The sequence below is a fragment of the Aphis gossypii genome, unplaced genomic scaffold (genome assembly GCF_020184175.1).
Source record: "Aphis gossypii isolate Hap1 unplaced genomic scaffold, ASM2018417v2 Contig00685, whole genome shotgun sequence".
NCBI classification, from domain to species: Eukaryota; Metazoa; Arthropoda; class Insecta; order Hemiptera; family Aphididae; genus Aphis; species Aphis gossypii.
Genome location: NW_026083228.1, coordinates 20,127 through 43,250, shown reverse-complemented (window position 1 = coordinate 43,250; position 23,124 = coordinate 20,127). Strand labels below are relative to the sequence as shown.

At 28.6% G+C, this 23,124-nt stretch overlaps 1 protein-coding gene and 1 pseudogene across 1 annotated transcript; both read left to right on the top strand.

Annotated features, from left to right (window-relative positions):
* Window positions 1-4,006: 4,006 nt before the first annotated feature.
* LOC126555034 (uncharacterized) lies at window positions 4,007-9,249 on the top strand (annotated as a pseudogene).
* A 500-nt stretch (window positions 9,250-9,749) lies between these two features.
* LOC126555033 (piggyBac transposable element-derived protein 2-like) lies at window positions 9,750-11,108 on the top strand. The gene is made up of 2 exons (XM_050209999.1): window positions 9,750-10,029; window positions 10,561-11,108. Exons 1-2 carry the CDS (start codon window positions 9,750-9,752, stop codon window positions 11,106-11,108), a joined length of 828 nt encoding a protein of 275 aa, XP_050065956.1.
* Window positions 11,109-23,124: the final 12,016 nt, after the last annotated feature.

Sequence of the window (23,124 nt, the reverse complement as noted above, 5' to 3'; positions counted from 1 at the left end):
GGTAAACTTGATGACATTTCTTTATTATGAACCTCGGTGGAACCTGTTTTAATAAAATTGTGTAGTATGCAAGTTGTCATCACTATGGTATCAGCATTTCGTGGTAATGCATTCAGCCTTCTACAATAAATTCGAAACTTGACTGCAAGTTGACCAAAAGCGTCCTCAACAACTTTACGTGCTCTGGAAAGTCGATCATTAAAGTTTTTTTTCTTCTGGTCTTTTAATACATTTGCGGTCCTGGGTAAGGACTTAATAAATATTTTTTTTAGCGGAAAACCCTCGTCTCCTATTATAACTAGGGGCAATTTTTCATTAGTATCTGAAAGGTATTGGTCATTCGGAATATTTAATTTATTTCTTTCTAAAGATTTTCCTAAATTTGAATTCGATAGTATTCCTCCGTCACTATTTTTTCCGTATGCTCCTATATCGACTGCTAAAAATTTATATTGAGCATCCACAAGAGCAAGTAATACTATCAAGAAAGTTTTTTTGTAGTTATAGTAGAGTGTTCCACTATTAGGAGGAGCATCGATAACCACGTGTTTTCCGTCTAATGCACCTAGCAATTGGGGAAATTCCAAATATCCCAAAATTCTTTAGCGATTCGCTTCCAATCTTCTTCACTAAGAATTGAAAGATACTCCTCCTTTAATTTAGAGATTATTGCACTGCATACTTCTAATACAATTGACTGCACTGTTGAATGCCTCAATCTAAAACTGAAAGCAATCGATTGGTAAGAGTCACCTGTTCCTAAGAACCTAAAAAAATATGTAATATAATATGTTAATCAATAAATTTATATAATTATAGTTAATTATTATATTTATTATAATACATTTATAAATATGTATGTATTTTAATTTTTTATTTTTGATAAAAATATTAAATTCACTTACCTCAGCAAACAGCTAATTTTTGTTTTGGAGGTATTGCTTCTCGAAAGTGTATATTTTGTTTGGAAATATTGCTCTCAATTTTTAAAAGTAGAACATTAAATTGGTACTTTGACATTCGAAAATATTGAAAAATTTGTCTTTATAGTCTTCCAACTCTTTACACAAAGTTGCATGTTCTCCTTCAACTTTTCTTTTTTTAAAATGTCGTGAACCCAAATAGATCGTTTTTTGACTACCGCTCGGTCAATACTTTCCTCCTCGTCAGCGTCCAGTTATAACGCCATCACTGCCAAATCTTCAAAGTTTAAATTTTTAAACATGTTGGGAGCAATTTCCTACCGTTCGACACGAAAATTGGAATCAACTGAGTACGTGTCTGTCGTTTTTTGTCGGTCGTGTGTGAATTGTACAAAATTTTTGTGTGTCGTATTGTGTCGTGTCCTACCAATGTGAATCGCGCTTTATTCGTATTAATTTATTATTGGTATTTATTTTGTCACAATTATTTTTTACTATTACAATTGGTTGTGCCAAACCGGCAACTATTATTATTACATATTTTTTACCTGTTGGACCAAAAGGGTCGTAATCTGTTATTATTAATCTATTATACTATACTCTTTACCAAATTTCTACTGTGTTACCATTTATTCTTAGTTACCCGTGTCACTAGTTTTAAGTACACACACACACAAATATACACACTTACACATCCACCACACACTAGCATTCACAGGTCTTGCTCGGCGAACCTGGCCACTTCCTGTTGAGTGCTACACCTATACACACACACACACACACACACACACACACACACATACAAATCGGCCGGTGTGTGATATTTTAATACAAGGTGCATACGAAGTGCATTACGCAACCCGGCGCACGGTCTATTATTGTCCGTTCCTGGCTCAAACAGTAAACCTAACCTCGAAGGACTTCGGGAATTTCGTATTAACTGATAGAAATGGCTTAGTTTTAGATTTTTTTATTTATCAAGGTAAAAAAACTACAATTGATCATGACGATTGCGAATTTTCATTACTTAACTTTGGCTGAATCAGTTGTATAGTATTTAAGTGAAATAGTCCCATGCAAAACGTGTTTATAGTTGATCGATATTATTTCACCACTGAAAAATTAGTACAGATACTACTCAAAAAAAACTTTTTTCTATGGGTACAGTAATGAAGAATCATTTGCCAAAAAATATAACATTTATGTCAGAGAAGATAAAAAAAATGGTATTGGTAAAATGGTTTTGTAGTAAACCATATTTCCTATGACTGAACTTCTTTTTGACTTTAGTGTTCTCCTTGTCCTTTTGATTTTGGATTAAAAAAAAACAGTTATTATAATTTTTTGTACTAATTTAGCATATATGAAATGATTGATTATATATTATTATATTTTTTATATATTTGTGGAATACTTAATTGCTGATCAGTGACGAATGATGAATCCGGAGTATGGCATGCTCATTTGTAATAATGCATTAGGTATAGTTTATTGCTCTATTTGATTTATAATTGATAAACAATACGGAAATTGTTATTTATTTAAATTTATAAAAAGTTTTAATTACCACACATTGTACACATCAATAATATAAATCATTGGCGAAGCGCAACACATTGAGCATGCTCTGGGTGTATAGTACCGTGGCTGATATAATATTATAAACATAATAATATAATTAACAATATTTAACGGAATAAGAAGCGTTGCATAGCTTGCACAAACAGCTTTCGCATGCAAGTATAACAGATAATAATTTCATCTGTTTAGATGAAATTTTTGTCATATACTATGATATTTTTAAATACGTAATATATTATTGATGACAAAATAATTTTATATTTATACTAATTATTTTAGTATTCTTAAACATGCTGAACCATGCCCGGAGAATTCGCCTCTGTTGCTGATGTTAGTCATATTTTTATTATATAATATACTAGCTAACCCCACACGGCGTTACCCGTGTGTTATTTTCGTATGCCGTGTGTTAGTTTTTAATTAAATTGTATTGATAGTGCTAATATTACGTTGCATTTACAATTGAATTTAGTGTGTGTGTGTGTGTGTGTGTGTGTGTGTGTGTGTGTGTGTGTGTGTGTGGCCATACATATGGTACGTTAGGAGATCCAGCGTATGGAAAATGAGCAGCGTTACGAGATCCGTTTTCGTTGTGAGATCCGAATGGTGTATCTCTTAACGTTTTCTTCATGTATTGATATAACAAGTATCCTTAAATGATTTCCAACGAAAAATAGCTGGATCTCACAGAGACATATTTTTAAAAATGTTGTATGTTCACCTATGTGTATTTTATTATGTTGATTTGTATTTTGTCTATGTTTGCCATTTTATGAAGTAGATGTTGCGAGCTCCATGACGTTCGATGAAAACGTCAACATTGCACTGAATGATAATCAGTATTATTTAGGTACTCAACAAGTTACCATTTTGTATTTTATAATAATTTAGATTATAATTTTAAACACTATCTGCTAGCAGCAGTGTCAGTGTGAAATATTTTTCACAGCGCATTCGTGCCACGCGCGACGCGGCGGTCAGTATAATCAGTGGTGTAGCCAGGGGGGTTTTGGGTGTTGCAACCCCCTCCCCCCCATTGATTTTTATTTAATTATTTTTTTAATTATTCAATTCCTTGTACATCACGCGGTCGTCGATAGTTTACTGTAGTAGACAACCGATGGTGATCAATCATAGAACAATAAATTACTCATTTTGTGTTCTGCGACTGATAACGATGCATATACGTACAGTGCGTTCTTATTTGAAAAATGGTACGTAACAATGTATATAATAATGCATACACATCATATTGATTATTGGATTGTCGATATGACGATATTCCATGTTATCAGTTTATCACTTATATTAGTTATCAATTTATCATGAATGATCACAATTTAAGATTTAATTGAATATCTTAAATCGTATGTACGATATACAAAAACGGTTTTTTCTCTCATCAGTATTATTCAATTGACAATAAAGTATTTAATATGTTGTATCTATTGTGTAACTAAATACCTGCTAAGCAGATACCTAATGAATATTATTAAACCAAGATGGAAAAGCGCAAGCAAACTAATAATCTTTTAGGATATTTTAAGAAATTGAAGCCTACTCCAGAACTACCAGAACTCTCAGAATCTAAAGTAGTTGATTATGTGGTATGTATTTTCAACACAATATTAATTAAATTAACAGATTTTTTTACTGTTTTACTTAACAAAGTTTTGAAATTATATTAATTTATTTATTTTTAATAATGCCAGAGTGACTGTAATGTTGAATCCATGACTAATAATCCAGATAATGTTAAATCTAAGGTTAATGATCCTGATAGTGTTGAATCCCCAAGTGTTTGTACCAACGAGCCTTTTGACGAGGTTGTCGTCGGATACACAGTCCTCAGGCACCTGATGAGTATATATAGGAACAATAGGGTGATAGTAATACATATAATAATTATGATATAATGTTATAGAGCATATATTATAACAATAACAAATAAGTATATATAATATATATAAGGGAGAGAAGGAGACAGGGAACATCGTTCACACTCAATTCTCCGTGAGCAACAGGATTCTTGAGTAGAGCTGAATATTAATCGGAACTGGACGAACAATTTGGCTGAGCTGACGTACACAAACCACGTGTGTAATGGAGATCACCAAGGTACAAATGTAACACCAATACGTACGCAACGACTATGCGACGACCGGGAACACGGCAGAATAAACCATAACGTAAACGTCAGGGCGCGAATTGCACATTAGCAGCAATCAACAATGGCAACCATTACAACCGCACAACAACGGTGTAAGATCGAGAGCAAAAACGACGCGTAATTACATCGATCAGAGCGGAGCAGCACGTAAAAGCGACGGTAACGAACAACAGGCAAAAAAACACGTTGGCGATGGCGTCCACGTCATTTTACCGGACCAGAGTGATGGGCGCATCAGTTATCATGTTTATTGAACTCTTCAATAGCTTTTTTCCAATTTGAAAAATGTTCTAAAATAAGTTTTCCTAATTTTGATTAAATAACACACAATATTTACAAAACACACCATCTAACATCTTTGAATAACTTAACCAGTACCATCTTGTCAACCAACTTAGTTGAAATTTTAAATTCCGATTCCCGCTTTTAGGAAATTTAATATTTAATATTTAAACAATAATAAAATTATAATAACACTTAATAACCAGATATTACACGAATATCACATAAACTTTGGTATGGGTCTAGTTAAAGAATAAAACCAAAATGATCTTTTTTCTTAAAACAAAATATTTTAATAGTTACATTATCTGATTATCTTATCGTTATTAGAACTATTGAATAATAAAATAAAATTCCACTACAAAAAAAGAGTTAAAATTGTAATCGTATTATAGCAGTTTACTAAACAAAAATTATATCACACAGGTACTCGGGATATCCATCAGGACGGGGTACGATATTATTAAATGATTATTTATAAACAGATAAGGTATAATAATGAATTGATTTGGCACTATTTTTTGTTATTTCTAGTAGTTATAAGTGAACATTTCGTTTAAAATTAAGCAAATTATACAAATTATGCAAAAACTCAAATGTTGACTTATCTAACTTTGTCAGTTTTGTAAATAGAAAAAAACTTTTTATACAAAAACCGTTTTAAAAAAAATAATCTATCCGAATATGTAAAAAAAGTAGTGTTTTCATTTAAAAAAAATGTAAGTTGTAATGCACATGTGCAATCCATAAGTGTTAAAAATTTGAATATCATACATATATGTGTATTTAAGTACCATCATTGATCATAAATACTATTAGATCGCTCACTGCCGGGTAAAATCCCCTGCCTGTTCAGCGGAGTTTGCCACTATAAGCCGCCGTAGTCAGATATGAGTACCGGCGTTTCACGTTTGAATCGCTAGTGGTCCTACCTATCATAATCGTGTGCGAAGTGTAGACTGTAGAGGGAAGACGCCGTAGACGTCATTATGGCTCGGGCCACACGATGCGTTTTTTCCGCAGACCGCGAGTGCTGCAATCCCGCATGCGGCAGGGTTGACTATGAAAACACACAGTTATAAATACAACCGTCCACACGACGAGGTACGGCTAAAAATACCCGCGGCCTACCGCAACATGTTGCGGCGATTCCGGATCGGTAAAACCGGATATAGTTGAAATTCACATTATTTCAAATTAGGTAGACCACACGATCTGATTTTTCGGCGTGCGGTATTAATTATTTTGTTTTAAATTATTTTGTAATCAGTTTAAAAAATTAATAAACATGTTTGATTATGAAAAAATGATTATTGAAATCGATTCAAGACCATGTTTATGGGATATAGAGTTAGCTGAGTACAGTGACAATCATTTAAAAGCCTTATCTTGGAATTCCGTCGCTGAAGTGATGTATTTTCTTTTTTCTTTACCTATAAAAATATCCATACACATTCAGATTAAAAAATTAACATTGTATTTTATAAATTTACTAAGTATAATATAATTTTTTATAGTATAAGAATCACATCACACTACTTGTTATACATTAAAATTTTATAAACTAATTATTAACACTAAATTGTAATGTAAAAGTATAATATAGTACAATACTTTTAAAAACAATCAAAAAATAAATAAATAAATAAATTCATAAATTTAAAAACAAGTTATAAAATATAGTTAAATAATAAGAAATAAAAGAAATAAAAAAAAAAATATTTAAGTTTTAAATTAATATTTTTACGCATTATATTTATTTCAATATTATAAAGTATATCGGTATTGGAATGGTATTGCACCTGGGCTCATAAAATAATCAGCCTATGCATCTCTAACTTCTATTCCATTACCTCATGCTGGTGCTACTCGAACCTCTAAGCCATCAACCAACAAATTTGACTCCATATCTTCATAATTTGCCCCGTCTCTTTGCCGAACAAAATTGTGTAGTATGCAGCACTCTTTTATTATTTCATCGGCAAAATCTGGTTCTACTAATAAAGGAGTGTGTAACACTCTCCATTTATTAGATAATAGGTACTCCAAATGCACACTCTACTGTTCTTCGTGCTCTTGAAAGTCTATAGTTGAATACACGCCGTTCATTAGTTAAACCTCGTCCAGGGTAGGGTCTCAACAAATTTGTATGCAACCTAAAAGCCTCATCAGCTAAAAACACATACGGTTTTGCGGAATTCTCTATGTAAGGCAAACACGCTGGTTTTGGTATATTGAGTTGTTGAGCATACAGTTTTTTACCAAATATACTTTGTTTAAATACACTGGAATCTGATTCTTTACCATATGCTCCAACATCAATAGTAATAAAACTGAGGTTAGCATCAACTACAGCCATCAAAATTATTGAATACAATTTTTTGTAATTAAAGTAATATGAACCGGAGTTTATGGGATTCCTACATCTTATGTGTTTGCCGTCTATGGCTCTCAAGCAATTTGGAAAGTTGGTACTTTCATAAAACCTATCAGCTATTCCAAGCCATTTTTGAGTGGTGGGTTTTGGCATTTCTGTTGGCTGTAGTATTTTCCAAATAATAATACAGGTCTCCTTTATAATTTCCGCAATGGTACTTTTACCAACGTAAAAATCAAACTGTAAAGCTTTAAAGCAAGTTCCAGTTGACAAATACCTAAAAATTACCAATATTAATGTTTAAATGTGGCACAAAATACATGTTTTATATTTTTATATTATAATTTGGCTCAAATAAGGTACGTTTATATAATATTAATACTAATATTTTAATCTTAAAGAATATTCGGACGATAAAAGTAGATTAGGTTATTGTTTTTCCAATTAACATACTATATTACAGTTTTCGAACTTTTTCCTATTTATACCTATCAGTAGGTATATCATCAATGCATCTACTATTTAATTTTAATAATTTTTTTTTTTACAATGTATCAATAATTAAAAATTAAATAACAATTTAACAGATAACATTATTGTATTACATATTTGTTATAATGTACATCTTACTTTTTGTTTATGAAAATTAATAAAACTAATAAATAATTATCACTGCAAAATTAAAATCAAATATAAAATGTAATAAAAATAAAAATTTTATTTTTTTGCATATTTTGACTTTTTTTGGTGCATGTTTGCTTACATATTTTAAAATTTTAATAAATGCATATAAATCGAGTCTTTAGTTATAAAAAAAACATTAAACGGGGAGGGTTAAAATTAAATTAGGTAATAAACTATTTTAATATTTTTAATTAAGCTAAAGATTTAAAAGAAAAAAAATGGAGGAATGTCCGTGACTATTATATAAAGTGGAATAAAGAGGAGAACTCAACCCCATCAGGTTCCGGTGCATCAAAAAAGAGGAAGTATCATTACGCCGATATTTTATCATTTTTAAAACCAGTTGCTGAAAAAAGAAAGTAATTTATTTTTATTGGTCATATTTATCATAACTGCAATTAACATTATTATTAGTATTTATTTACTCATTTTATAGATTTTTATTTTATATTTTAAAGAAATTAAATCTATTAGTATTTTAAGTTATATTTTTTTTTCTATTGCTACTTTTTTCTAGTACGCGTGGACAAATCTTTACGTCTATATTAACTCATTTTTATCTATACCCCTGTATTATAAGTAATTTCTTGATTTTTTTTTTTTTTTTTGTCAAGTACATCTGGTAATTTTGTTGATGACCCCAACGAAAGTCTTCAAGGTGAACAAACTTTGACGAAAATCATTCACTAGCTGATGAAACTCAGGAAAATGGAGTAGCGTCAACTTCTTATTCTCAATTAAATAAAAAATCTAAAAAAACACTAAAAGAAACAATTTCTCCATTCCAAAATAAATTGTTATCTTTTATAGATCAAACGGGGTCTAATGATTCTGACAAACAATTTTTATTATCATTATTGCCGGATTACAAAAATCTAAACCCTTCACAAAACTTAGATTTTCGTATTTATGTTCTGATTTTTTTTTAAATTTACATCAACCTGATAATAATAGTTCATCTTCCTTAACTTACGATAATTTCTATCAACACTCTGCGTCTATATATATACCTTCCACTCAGACAACCTGACATTAATAATACATATTATTCAAATACATCTCATAACATTCCATCTCCTTATCATCAACCTGTAGCATATTCACCTGCACCTCAACCTTCATTCTTTCATTACCAACAAAACCTTGCACCTCAATCTCCATTATCTCATCAACAAGGAGTTACAAGTTCAACATTTTTACAAAATAAAAATCTTGCGAATTCCTCTCCCTAATAATCCTAATATCTCCTTAACCTCTTCATGCACGACGGCATCATATGATACCATAATAAAAATACGACTGTACATTATCGAGAATCATTGCTGCAGTGTTATTGATGTTTTCAGCTGAAGTACGAAACGTTACGAAACGTTCTAAACAGTCGTGGTATCACTAATGTTATCGTAATACAAATAATAATCATATCAATCAACAGTTTCTTGGTGTTCAAAATTTTTAATTTTCTTTCTTTTGTAACATCAAAAAAAATATTAAATTAGGTAAGTATCATTATTATAAATTACTTTTATGATGTGAAACTACACGTAGAATTCATTTATGATAAGATCAAAGCAAAATAATGTAATTATGTATAATAAATTACCTAGAAACTGCGCGGTATCAAATGATACCACTGTGCATAATACGAAATTAAAATTAGTGAATAAGTATAATTGTTTTATAGTACATTTTTTTAATAATATTCTTGTTTATTATGTTTTCCTAGGGAAATATGAATCTTAGAGAAAAAGATATTGCTTTTTTTCTAGATTTTGATATACCCAGTGATTCAGATGTCAGTTTTTGTGCTTCTGATGATGATGAAGACGATTTATTTTCTGAAAAAACTATTGAAAATCCACCATTGGATGAAAATATAGACGAATTATTAGTGACATCTGAACTAATTAATCAATTCCATAAAGAAATTGAAGAAGAACTGAGAATTTATGATGAAAATATTGCTTCTTCATCACAGAACGAACCTGACGAGATCTTAATATCACCAACCAGTAAGTATATAAAGTTTTAATAGTAAGAAATGGTGACAATTTATTGAGCTATTTATTTTTATTCTTTAGATACCCTTCCAACTAGACAAAAAAGAATATTGATGGTGATTTGCCAAGTAAACCAAATAAAGCCAAGTCTACTTCCAGTAATGTTTTACTATCAGGTAAAAATATAATGTAACATATATATTATTATATTAGGAAAAAAATATATTATGGATGGGAATAAAAATAAAAATTGAATATTTATCTTCAAATAAGAACTTATGATAGGTAATCTATTGTAATTGGTATACCTACTTAGAATAAATTACTATAAAGTTAATATTTATTATTATATAGATACTCCTACAAAAAAAATATCAAAGAAAAAAAATACCAAACAAAAAAAGAAAATTGATAAGAAAGTCATTTCAAAAAAAAAATGTAAAAGCTTTCAAAAAATGTGCCAAAACAAAAATATCAACAAATGGTCACCAGGAAAAGATAACAATTTTGTTGAAAACTTACCATTATTTTTTGGCAACTCAGTAATAAATATTAATCAGACACATAATACACCATATTCATACTTTACCCAACTATTTACTGATGACATATTTGAACATATTAGAGTAGAAACCATTCGTTATGCTATTCAAAATGGTAAAGATTCATTTACGTTGACAATAACAGAATTAAAAACATATTTTGCTATAAATATTGCTATGACATATTTACGATATCCAAATGTGAGGATGTATTGGTCTAGTTTACCAGGTATAAGAATGAACTTGATTGCTGATGCAATGAATGTAAATCGATTTGGAGAAATTAAACGATTTTTACATTTTGAAGATAATACTAAAAAACCAGATTCTGCTGTTCCAAGTTTTGATAGATATTGGAAATTAAGACCAGTTATTACAATGTTACATGATTCATTTCATGCTGCTGCATCTCCAGATGAACACATTGCAATAGACGAAATGATAATTCCTTTCAAAGGAAGAAGTGGATTGAAACAGTACATGAAAGCTAAACCAAAAAAAATTGGGGCTTCAAAGTTTGGGTACAAGCAAACAGAAATGGTTATGTAAATTGTTTTGACATGTATCAAGGTCAGTGTAAAAGTGCAGTTAAGTCAAATTTTGGACCCATTGGTGATACAGTCTTAAAACTATGTCATGACATGCAAGATAAAAATCATAAACTTTTTATGGACAATTTATTCACAAGTTTACCCCTTCTTCGTCAATTAAGAACTTTTAATATTTTTGTACTTGGAACATTAAGGGCTAATAGAACACCAGATGTATATCAATTCTTAGTAGATCCTAAACTATTACAAAGGGGATGGAGCACTATGGCAACATCTGATGACAATATTACTGTTATAAGATGGCTAGACACTAAAGCAGTTCATACCATTTCAATTTATGCTGGGGTACAGCCAGAAGACTATATTCAAAGATATGACCGGTGTCACCGGCGATTTATACCTCCGTGCATTTTTACCGGGGGGGGTAAAAATCGCCTACCGTAACAGGCGATTTTTACCCACCTACAAATTTTACCGAGGAGGTAAAAATCCCTGAGGTAAAAATCGCCTGTTACGATTTTTACCCACCTACAAATTTTACCGAGGAGGTAAAAATCGCCTGAGGTAAAAATCGCCTACCGTAACAGGCGATTTTTACCCACCTACAAATTTTACCGAGGAGGTAAAAATCCCTGAGGTAAAAATCGCCTGTTACGATTTTTACCCACCTACAAATTTTACCGAGGAGGTAAAAATCGCCTGAGGTAAAAATCGCCTACCGTAACAGGCGATTTTTACCCACCTATGAATTTACCGTAGGGAGGTAAAAATCCCTGAGGTAAAAATCGCCTGTTACGATTTTTACCCACCTACAAATTTTACCGAGGAAAAAATAAGGGGGTGGTACAAATTTTACTAATTTTGCAAAGATTTTTTCACCTATCCACTAGTTCAATACATAATACCTAATACATTTTATTGTTGAAGGATATGAATACTATAGTTTGGATTTTTTATTTATTGCAAACTCATAAGTACCCATAACTCATAAGTAGGGCTCGGATAATTATGAAATTGCATATTTTTTTCTATTTATCCAATTTAATGCCGACCTGGATATAAATTTTATTCATGTCCTACTGAATCAAATAATGCTATTTTTATTTTGCATATTTAATGGTTTTATATTTTAAATGCACATTTTGGGATTTTAAGAATGTAAATGCATATTTTGGTACATTTTTCAATTATTTGAAAATAAATTAAATTAAACCATCTATTTAAAGCAATTATAAAATTAATTTCACAAGTTTTATATTCAGATTGGTGGTAACTACAGTCTATCACGTATTAACGTAAAAAAATAAAATATAAATGTTATATTTATATACTATACGATTGTATACGTTTATCAGTAATACTTATAATTTATATTTTTATATTGTGTAATAAATATATTATTGTAAAATAAGATACTTATGAATTTATGATTTATAATAAAAAAAATTGTGCATATTTTGTTGTTTTTTTTAGCTAAAAACGCATATTTTATGATTTTAAGTGCATATTTTGATTGCATATTTGGTAATTTTTTAGTGCATAAATGCATACATATTACAGTTATTTTTAGTGCTTAAACATCCGAGCCCTGCAGTCATAAGTACACTATTTGAATATTATTTATTCATAATTCTTAATTGTAACCTATAGTAGGTACGTTATAAGTTATGTGTTAACCAACAATTTTGGTAAATGCTAGTTTTCTAACTATCATCTAACTAACTATTTTTGCTAATTGGTAAAGTGATATTTTTTTTAGTGTAACGGCCTAGATCAAATCAAAACGTATTTTTTTAGTGTATATAATATAGAAGAAACGCTTTAAATAAACCAATATAATACTCATGGTGCGCCTATATAACTAATAACATTACCAATAAATTCATTCAAAAAAATAAATCTATATCTTTAATTTATATCAAGCATCAAACAGCAATAAATATTATAATATAATATTTTTTAATAAAATACATTTTTTAACTATGGATTTTCATTTGACCTCACGATGACGACAGTCAAGGCTACACGATGCTCAGATACTCCCCCAAGGCTTTCAAAAATGTTTAATGTTTTAATACCTACATATTTCTCCTTAAGAACATTAAATATAATAAATATAAAATTAAAATACAAAATAAAATAAATATAAAATGAAAATACAAAATAAAATAAATATAAAATGAAAATGCAAAATAAAATAAATACCTATAATAAATATAAAATGAAAATGCAAAATAAAATAAATACCTATAATAAATATAAAATGAAAATGTAAAATATAATAAGTTATTATTATTATTAATAAATATAAAATGAAAATGCAAAATAAAACAAATATAATAAAATATATAAAATGAAAATTCAAAATAAAACAAATATATAAAATGAAAATGCAAAATAAAACAAATATAATAAAATATATAAAATGAAAAAATAAAATAAATATAATAAGTATATACCAATTCGTCTTTCGGCTTGTATAAGTTTTTTTTTTTATCAACTATTTTCTATACATCTGTAACTACATCATAATGTACATTTGCTATGTTTCGTAAGTATATACATCTCTCTGACTTTTGTAAGGGTTTTTTTAAATCCATATGTTTAGGAAATAGCTGCCAAGTGTTGTTACGAGTTGAGAAAACATAAATAGATGTTTTTAATAGTAAAACTGCTCCAAATATCTCTATATCAGTACCCCATGTACCTATAAAAAATCATATATTAATTACGTACACAAATATATAAATGAAAAATATATTCCAAACATTTTATATTGTTCATAAGGGGGGTCCGGATTTCATTGCGGAATGTATTTATACATTTTATGACATAACAATTTAAGTTAAGCTTGGTAATACAAAATATTATTTATGTTTACAATGAATAATGCTACCCCAAAAGATGCAAATGTCATTCAAATACCTTTAACTTTTTTTTTGTTTTTAATAAAATAAAAATTATTCATTTATAAAGTTACATAATAAAATAATAAATTTAAAAATAATTGAGTCATTTTTGCGGTAAAATATATTTTTAAAGTGCATATTTAGCTGTTTTTTAGAGCATTTTTCAGTGGTTTATTGTGCATTTAAATCTAGGCCCTATTCATAACGAATAATTTAAATTTTTATCAAACATTAAAAGTGAGAAAATAACGTCTTTAAAATTTTTAATCCTTAGTTATAAACACAAAAAATTTTATGATTTTTCATAATTAAACTTCAAAATTACTTGCAAATTTTCGCGTTTTCGACAGATTTCGTAAATATTTGAACTATAAACGCTTATAAAAAAAAATTGTGACTAACGATTTTTAATTTTTTTTAGCTACAATAAAAACAACTCATAAGGAACCTTGTATTAAATTTTCAAAACTATTTGGTCATCCATAAATTTTTTATCGACACTTTAAAAAAAATTTCTCAAAAAAATCGAAAATTTCAGTGGTCTATAAATAACTCAAAAAAAGTCAAAATTTTATGAAAATTTAACTGTATATAGAAAACGCTGACATAAACATTTGGTGAAAATTTCTAGTATTTACAGTGATTAGTTTTTGAATTACAACCATAAAAAAAATTCGATTTGGTCGAAAACTGGTTTTGCGTAAAAATTCCCGTTTTTCCGTCATTTTTTTTTTGTTTTTCTCGATTTTTTTGAAAACTGTTGGAAAATGTTAACTTTTTACCTCTATAATGCACCAAGGATATTCACTTTTACATCGGAAACACCCCCATAGTTTGAAATTGGAGCATTATTTCGACTAGTTATACTGTACACAGACACAAAAACAAAAAAAAAAAAAACACACATCATTGTAAAATCAATACATTCTTCACTTCGTTCAGAATCTAATATTTTAATATCTATGGGTTGAGTTTTTAATTTTTTATAAAACTATTATTTATTAACTACTTAATGACAAAAAAAATCCCCTCTTGACTTTCCCACAGATACGCTACTGATTATAATAAACTTTTACCATTGTCTTCAATACGGTTGTTTTGTAGATGAATTGCAAGTTTATCTTTTCCGCCAACATATTGCTCAATTTTTTCATTATTTTTCACTACCTTAATTAATTTAAAAAAAAACATATATTAAATATGTAACATATTATTAATTATTAAATACTTAGTATAAAACTATACTTACTTCAGATATCAATTTGCGTAAAAGTAAGTGATCATTTTCGCTTCCTGTTATCGAATAACACAACGCTCGATATAAACAATTTCCATCTCCTTCGATATCCTTTGTAGCAGTTGGTTCTCCGAGATATTTCCTCTTGACTGCAGTATGAACACGTTTAACAAATTTCAATTTTAATTGTTTGCTTTTTATAATTTGCCAGGATTTTGATGTTTGATTAAATACGCGATCTTCATTTAATGCAACACGTTCAGTCAATATCACATCATCATTCAAATATGTATCAATGTCCTCGTCTTGCATCATCAGCTCATTATTTATTTCTTTATCCAGTTCATGATCTTTATTTTCTTCCCAATTTTCAACGTCAACATGTTCTTTAAAATGTTTTAAATTACATACATTTTGTTTTTTTTTTAAAATTGTATTGCCAGATTTCAAAACACAGTTATTTCCAATAAGCGATTCAATTATATAAGGCCCTAACCAAGGCATATTTTGCCAACCACCTTTTCTATCGTCCCTTTTTAAATTTCTAACTAACACTTTATCGTTTTTTTTAAAAATAAACCCAGTTCTATGTCTTTTTGCATATGACTTGCGCTGTCGTTTTTGCGCCTCGACTATATTGATTTTTGCACTTTGTTCCATAACGTCTCGCATATCAATCATTTGTTCTAAAGTTTTTTGAAATGATTCTTGATCAAATACATTTAAGTCATTTTCTTCCTCAAATTCTTCATCATTCTCCGAACTAGCAGAACTATCGTTATGATTTATATCAACTGGAAGTATTGCTTCTCGTTGATATAATATTTTAAACGGTGAATATCCTGTTGAAAAATGTTTGGCTGTTCTGTGAGCAAATAAAATGCCTTGCAAAATAGAGGGCCACTTTTGGACATTATTTTGTAACACTTTCAACATGCAATTTTTTATAGTACGATTTTGGCGTTCAACTAAGCCATTTGCCTGTGGGTGGTAGGCAGATGTAACCCTCTGTTGAGTACCTGTAAGGCGGGACAGTTCATTGTTTAAACTATTCACAAATTCTCGTCCTTGGTCACTGATTTGTATTTTCGGGCAACCATGCCTACAAATTACATCATCATATATGAATTTAGCTACAGAAACGGCAGTTTTATCCCTTAATGGTTTTGCTTCGGACCATTTCGAAAAATAATCAATGGCGACTACAACATATTTGTATCCACTGACTTCAGGTAATGTCATTAAATCAACTCCTATTTGTTTGAACACCTAAACATAACAAATAGAACTTATTTACAATAGAAAATAACAATATAAATGTTATGATATCTAAATAAATAAAAAAAATTAAAATTCATTTCAAGTGTTTCAACAATGATTATACAATTATTTTTTTCAATACCCGGGGGGAAATATGTTTTATATGTATATTTTATATAATATTTTAGAATATTGTTTGACATAATACCTGTTGTGGAACTTCAACAGATTTCAACTCTGGTATAACTTTTAATGTGGCTGTATTCACTTTTTGACAAGCTTCGCATTGTTGTATATATTCTCTAACATCCTCTGCCATTCGTAGCCAAAAATATCTAAGCATAATTTTTAAAATAATGAAAAACTAAAATTATCAAAAGGGCCTGGATTTAAACGCACTTAAAAGCATACAAATATGCACTAAAAAATAGCCATAAATTCCCTTCAGAATTGCATTTTATTACAAAGGTTACCTTAAAAATGCCATATATATAAAAACAAATTTATACAATTTGGTATTTTAATTTGGAATTTATAAATAAGATATAATTATTATTTATTATTTTATTAAAAAATGTATCAATAAAATTACTTATCTTTAGATAATATTTTAAATAGGCTAATCTTGTGTAGTATATTGAACAAATATGCATTAAAAACCAGAAAATTACCCAATAATACTAAAACTGATAAAACTTTGAAATATGCAAAATAAAATTTATAGATTTGAAACACTCGTTGCATGAATCAAATTATATACTTAAAAAGCATTGTCTATGATCAACTAAAAATATATGCACTTTGCATTGAAAACTGGGCCCTATTTGTCAGGATTTATGGGGTTACCTTTTTTTTATCAAGTTTTGTGTTACATCTCTTCCTCGATGAGCTGATAATGCTGATGCCTCTTCAGAAATATCTGAACCACAATGTATCATATTTATAATTTTAATTTTCTCCATTTGGTCCAGTATAACACGTGTATTATTTTTTTTGTAAAATAATACTTCATTTTGGATTACAAAAGGCTTGCATTGCTTACGAAAATTAGATTTTTCATTACGACTGTTTAAGTACGATGGATAATTTCTATTCCTAAGGTATGTTGCAACATCATTTAAATCTACGTGCTTATATGAGCTTGAATTCGATTTTTTTTTTAAGGCAGGATCTTCAGAATAGACTTCTTATTCGCGTTACATGAAAAAATAATTATAGTTAAAATTTAAAAAATTTAAATTATAATAAAAAAAAAAAAAAAAATTAAATAAATTTTATAAAATTATAGTATAATGTAGTTTATCTTATTTGATCATTTTTTTAAATAAAAATAATAGTTTTAGTACTTACTAATTGTTTTATATGAAAGTAGTTCTTTGTTCACTTCATCGACTTCCATATCAATTTTAAAATGTACTGAAGAATCTATTTTGTTGTCAGCTATTGGGATGTTATCTTCCCATGGTCGATACATTTTCATGTAATAAGTGAATATACTGCAAGTGTATTCAACAGTATATACCTACTTAAAAAGTTTATATTTAAAGCATTAATTCAATTTTTTTAGAGAATATCAGTATCATATTTTGGCTATTTTAAAAGAATATAAATCCGCGCCCTACTTATAATAATTATAAAACAAGTCAATTGTTAATTCCAAAAATAAATTTTATGAACGTTTGGAACTTTTTTACGAAATTGGATATTTAAACGGATCGATATAACTACCTACCTATAATTTCTAATGTCAAAAGTATACATTTGTTTTAATAATTACGAGTATCTAAAATAAATTAATTTTCGTGCAACTGTCGGTTTGCCTATTTCAAATAGGTTTATAAGAAGACGTCGAATTGGTTTTATATAAAAAAAAAGCGGGTTAGTGAGTAGGTACAATAAAAATAATTCTGATTTTTAATTTTCAATAATAATTTAAAAAAAAAAAAAATACGATACAAGAATATCTAATAATATCTCTCAATATTAATGTATTTATTTTTTTATTTACAAATTTTCATAGTAAATCTTCATAAATTATAAAATATGCTCTAAAAAAATTGTAAAATTAAGAAATATGCTTTAAAATCAAAAATTCACTAAATATGCAAAAATATGCACTATACATTTTTGATATGTTTTTCGTAGTGTCTTAGAACGGATTTCTAGCTCACTTAGCAATAAATCTAACGGTTCAAAAAAAACATGCAAATGCAACAACTTCCGAGCCCTAGATAATAACTTTAATGATAATAACTTATTATCAAAACTATTGAAAACAGAAATAATGAAGGTAATTCTCACCTAAAAGTTTGATATATATTATATATATTTATATTGTTAAAATATGGACTTCTTAACCTGCCCATATTACTTCTCGCCTAGTTACTAATCAGTGTCAGTCTAATTAACGAAATTTCTCTACGTACAGTATATAAAATCGGCAGGGTGGATAAGAAAGGTATAGGTATCAATAAATTACAACTAATAATAACAAGTATGATATCGTTATAAAGATTTAAGATAAACCTATTCGATAAAATGCTTTTATACTTAGGTACTATTTCCACAATTACACACACTAGTCTGTTCCCAGTTGTATTTTGTTCGTGTTGTAGTGCGTATATAATACAAATGTGGAGTATATAATTACAAAAAGAAATAAAAAATATGAATATATCTGCAACGACTGCATTGGTACAAAAAAAAAAAAAATGAAATAATAAATGTACCGAAAATACTTAGTTTTAAGAAATATAAATTACAATCATATTGCACAGAATTTAAATATAATGATGATATATAATTTTTAATTTATTCATTTTTAGAATGTTTATTTATATCTTTTAAATTATTTGTATAGGCTTTCGAGATTTACATAAATTTTAATTATTATATTACCTATACTATCATTTTTTTATTCTACTATATTATTTAATATTTATTATTATGTTCATTTTTATTTATTTTTTAAACTATTACCTATTACCTATATCATTGAAAAAACATTTTTTAAGAACGTTTATTGATAGGTAAAAAAATATTTTGTATTTAAATTTATACTTATACGCCGGAGACTAATTTGTCCGAGTATAAAATTATATATGACGGGGACCAATTGTTCGCATACCATTACTTGCCTATAGCCTATAGCCTATATCAGGGATGGCAAACCCATGGCACGCGTGCCCGAGGTGGCACGCGAAAAGATTTTGTGGGCACGCGAAGATTTTTACTATAATATTATAGGACATAGGTAAAGGTAATAGGTTAACACATTTAAAAATTTTTTTTACAATATTGAATATTACATTCAACATAATAATATAATATTTTTCACACATGGCACGCTCGCACGCTCTAAAAAAAAAAAAAAGGTAAATTTTTGGCACGTAGTGTTCAAAAGGTTTGCCACCCCTGGCCTATATACTATATTAGACATTACAGAATTGTTCATTAAAAAGAAATTTATTAATTGTTAGGTACTAAAATAATGAACTTTGAAGAAATTAATAAATAATAATAATTTTAAAAAACCTGAGAACCGCGAAAGTCCTTTAATAAAAATATGCCGGGGACCAAATGTCCTATGGTTAATAACTCTCCGGGACGAAACGTCCTATCTTAATAATTGCCGGGTGACGAAACGTCCGCGATTCGTAGTTAAAATGGCCAAAGAGACGTTTCCCCCCCGAATCGATGTATATATTTTTTTACATAATAATAAGTTTGAAAATAGGTACTTTGGTTTTAACAGAAGTATACGATCATCTTAATATATGATACTGATTATTTAAAGACATTTTTTTGCATTTTTTGACGATTTTAATGCATTTTCTTAGTTTAAGGTACGAATAATGAATTATATAGCTCGAGAAATAATTATCGTCGATAACAATTTTATCATAGGCCTTTCCACTCAAATTACCACGGTTATATACCTATAGTTGGAATAATAAATTTGCAACTTTAGTGGGAATTAATCATCCAAATATTTGGCTTTTTATTGAAGCTCTACAAATGAGCTACTCAAGTGCTTCAATAAAAATTTTAAATAATAGATCAGGAGCTTTTTCGTAGTAATTTTGGGTAAAGACGATAGGTTAAAACAATTATACGAAAGTTTTTCAAATGATATTTTAAATTTTTTAATTTCCGTGAGCTATCTTACCAGAATAAAGTGATATAGTTTTTATAGAACCAAGGTTGATAATTATATATTCATTATTATAATTATGTAGGTACCTACTGTAATTGTGTTATTATTATTGACTATTTATTATGTTATTACATTTTATTATTTATAAACATTTTTCATGATATACCTAATGTGACTTTTTATGTAACTTTAATGTATTTTTCAATACAATTTTACCATATTAATACTTAAATTTTGATATATTTTCATTAATTTATTCATTTTTATCGGGACTTTGTATTAAATTAAATTAAATTATATTTTAACATGCGATTTAAGTAAGTAATTAACATTTTTTATGATATTATATGACTTTTTATGTATTTATATATTCATCGAGACTTTTTTTCCGCGATTCCTATGGAAGATCGTGTCCAAAAAAATTTGGCCATCCCTGATGTATAGTATACATTTTGTTTTATAATAACTTATCATTACATATTTTTCTTTGTACAATAATTTATTCTTATTTTTTAATAAGTATGTATACTATATTATATTATTATTAAATTCAATGATAAAAATGTAGTTATTTTACATAGTTATATTAAAAGTACTTATATTGTATCATAATTAGAATATTTTTATTTAGGTACTTACCCTTTACGGAGTTGTAGATAAAAATGAATATTTTGATAAAAAAAATTCGAAAATTTAAATATCGTACGCACAACACATATGTTTACATTAAAATATACACATTAAAAATTTGTAACATCGTGTTGAAGTCTTCAGAACGAAGGTGAATACGTAAATGAAAATAATAATCTGAAATTAGTCCTATATTGTTATTTTTTGTCCCATTCCTCCCTCATCTCTAAGATATCAGATATTAACATTGCATTACTTTTTTTTTTACCAAGAAGTTATTAGCTGTTAACTATAGTATAGTTAATATGGGTTTAATGTTTATCAACATTTTTTGGTATGTTCTTTATACATACTAACGCGGTATGGCACTATGGCTTTACTTACTGTATAGTGTATTGTCACAAATAACAATACATAACAATAGTCTATCGTCTATCTACCTGTCTAACTATTACGAACCTTTGAGTAGTATATCGTTAACGCGCATTTGAAATGTACCTATATAGTTACAATAGTTACATATACCTATACTAATTTGTCAAGTTTTGGTTATCGCCGACCGCCGTTATCGGTTACCTTTGACAGATGGGTCACTGTGACTCATTGAGTATTACGCTATGCTGTGACTGTCGTACATCTTCTAATTAGCTGTCGGTATCTAATCTTTAAGAAAAACATAATAATTTTTAAAATATTGAAATATAAATGTATTTCTTTTGAAAAATGCAGTTTTTTTTTTGCATAAAATGATGTGAGAAAATTTAAACAATTAATATATCTTTCATTCTTCATCTTTATACTGGTAAGTACGTACCTAGTATATTATTATATATTAAATACAATATAGAGTTAGAAGCCCCTATGTAGAAATCATAGTGCCCTTAGAGTTGACTATAGGTGACCTTTTCATACTTATATAATAATAATTTGATACTCATTTTTCGAGTAAATGTGGTTAAATAATCATTTTTTATTTTCATAATCAATTAGTATATTTATTCTTTTTGTCTAATAATTGCTGTTGTCAATTAGTTTCATAACTTAGTATTTTTTTCTAAAACAAATATATTGTCATTGGTCAGTAACCTATATTGGCTATATTCAATATTTGCTGATATAATATTATTATAATATCTATTGCATATTTAGAAATCAGGCAAGTTAAAATTATGCTCAATTTCATTTCTCATCAAAGGTAATAAAGCCACTGTTTCAAGTAAATCTACATAGGGTTGTCAGTTAGCACCTAGGTATATAATTACGCCAGGCAGTTTTTACCCCCAACGTTAAAATTCATAGGTGGGTAAAAACTAAAAATCGCGCGTTATGTAAGGTGATTTTTACCTCCTCGGTAAAATTTATAGGTGGGTAAAAATCGTGAAACATAACAGGCGATTTTTACCTCAGGTGATTTTTACCTCCCTACGGTAAAATGCATAGGTGGGTAAAAATCACCGGTTATGTTAGGCGATTTTTACCTCAGACGATTTTTACCTCCTCGGTAAAATTTGTAGGGGGGTAAAAATCGCCTGTTACGGTAGACGATTTTTACCTCCTCGGTAAAATTTGTAGGGGGGTAAAAATCGCCTGTTACGGTAGACGATTTTTACCTCAGGCGATTTTTACCTCCTCGGTAAAATTTGTAGGGGGGTAAAAATCGCCTGTTACGGTAGACGATTTTTACCTCAGGCGATTTTTACCTCCTCGGTAAAATTTGTAGGGGGGTAAAAATCGCCTGTTACGGTAGACGATTTTTACCTCAGGCGATTTTTACCTCCTCGGTAAAATTTGTAGGGGGGTAAAAATCGCCTGTTACACCGGA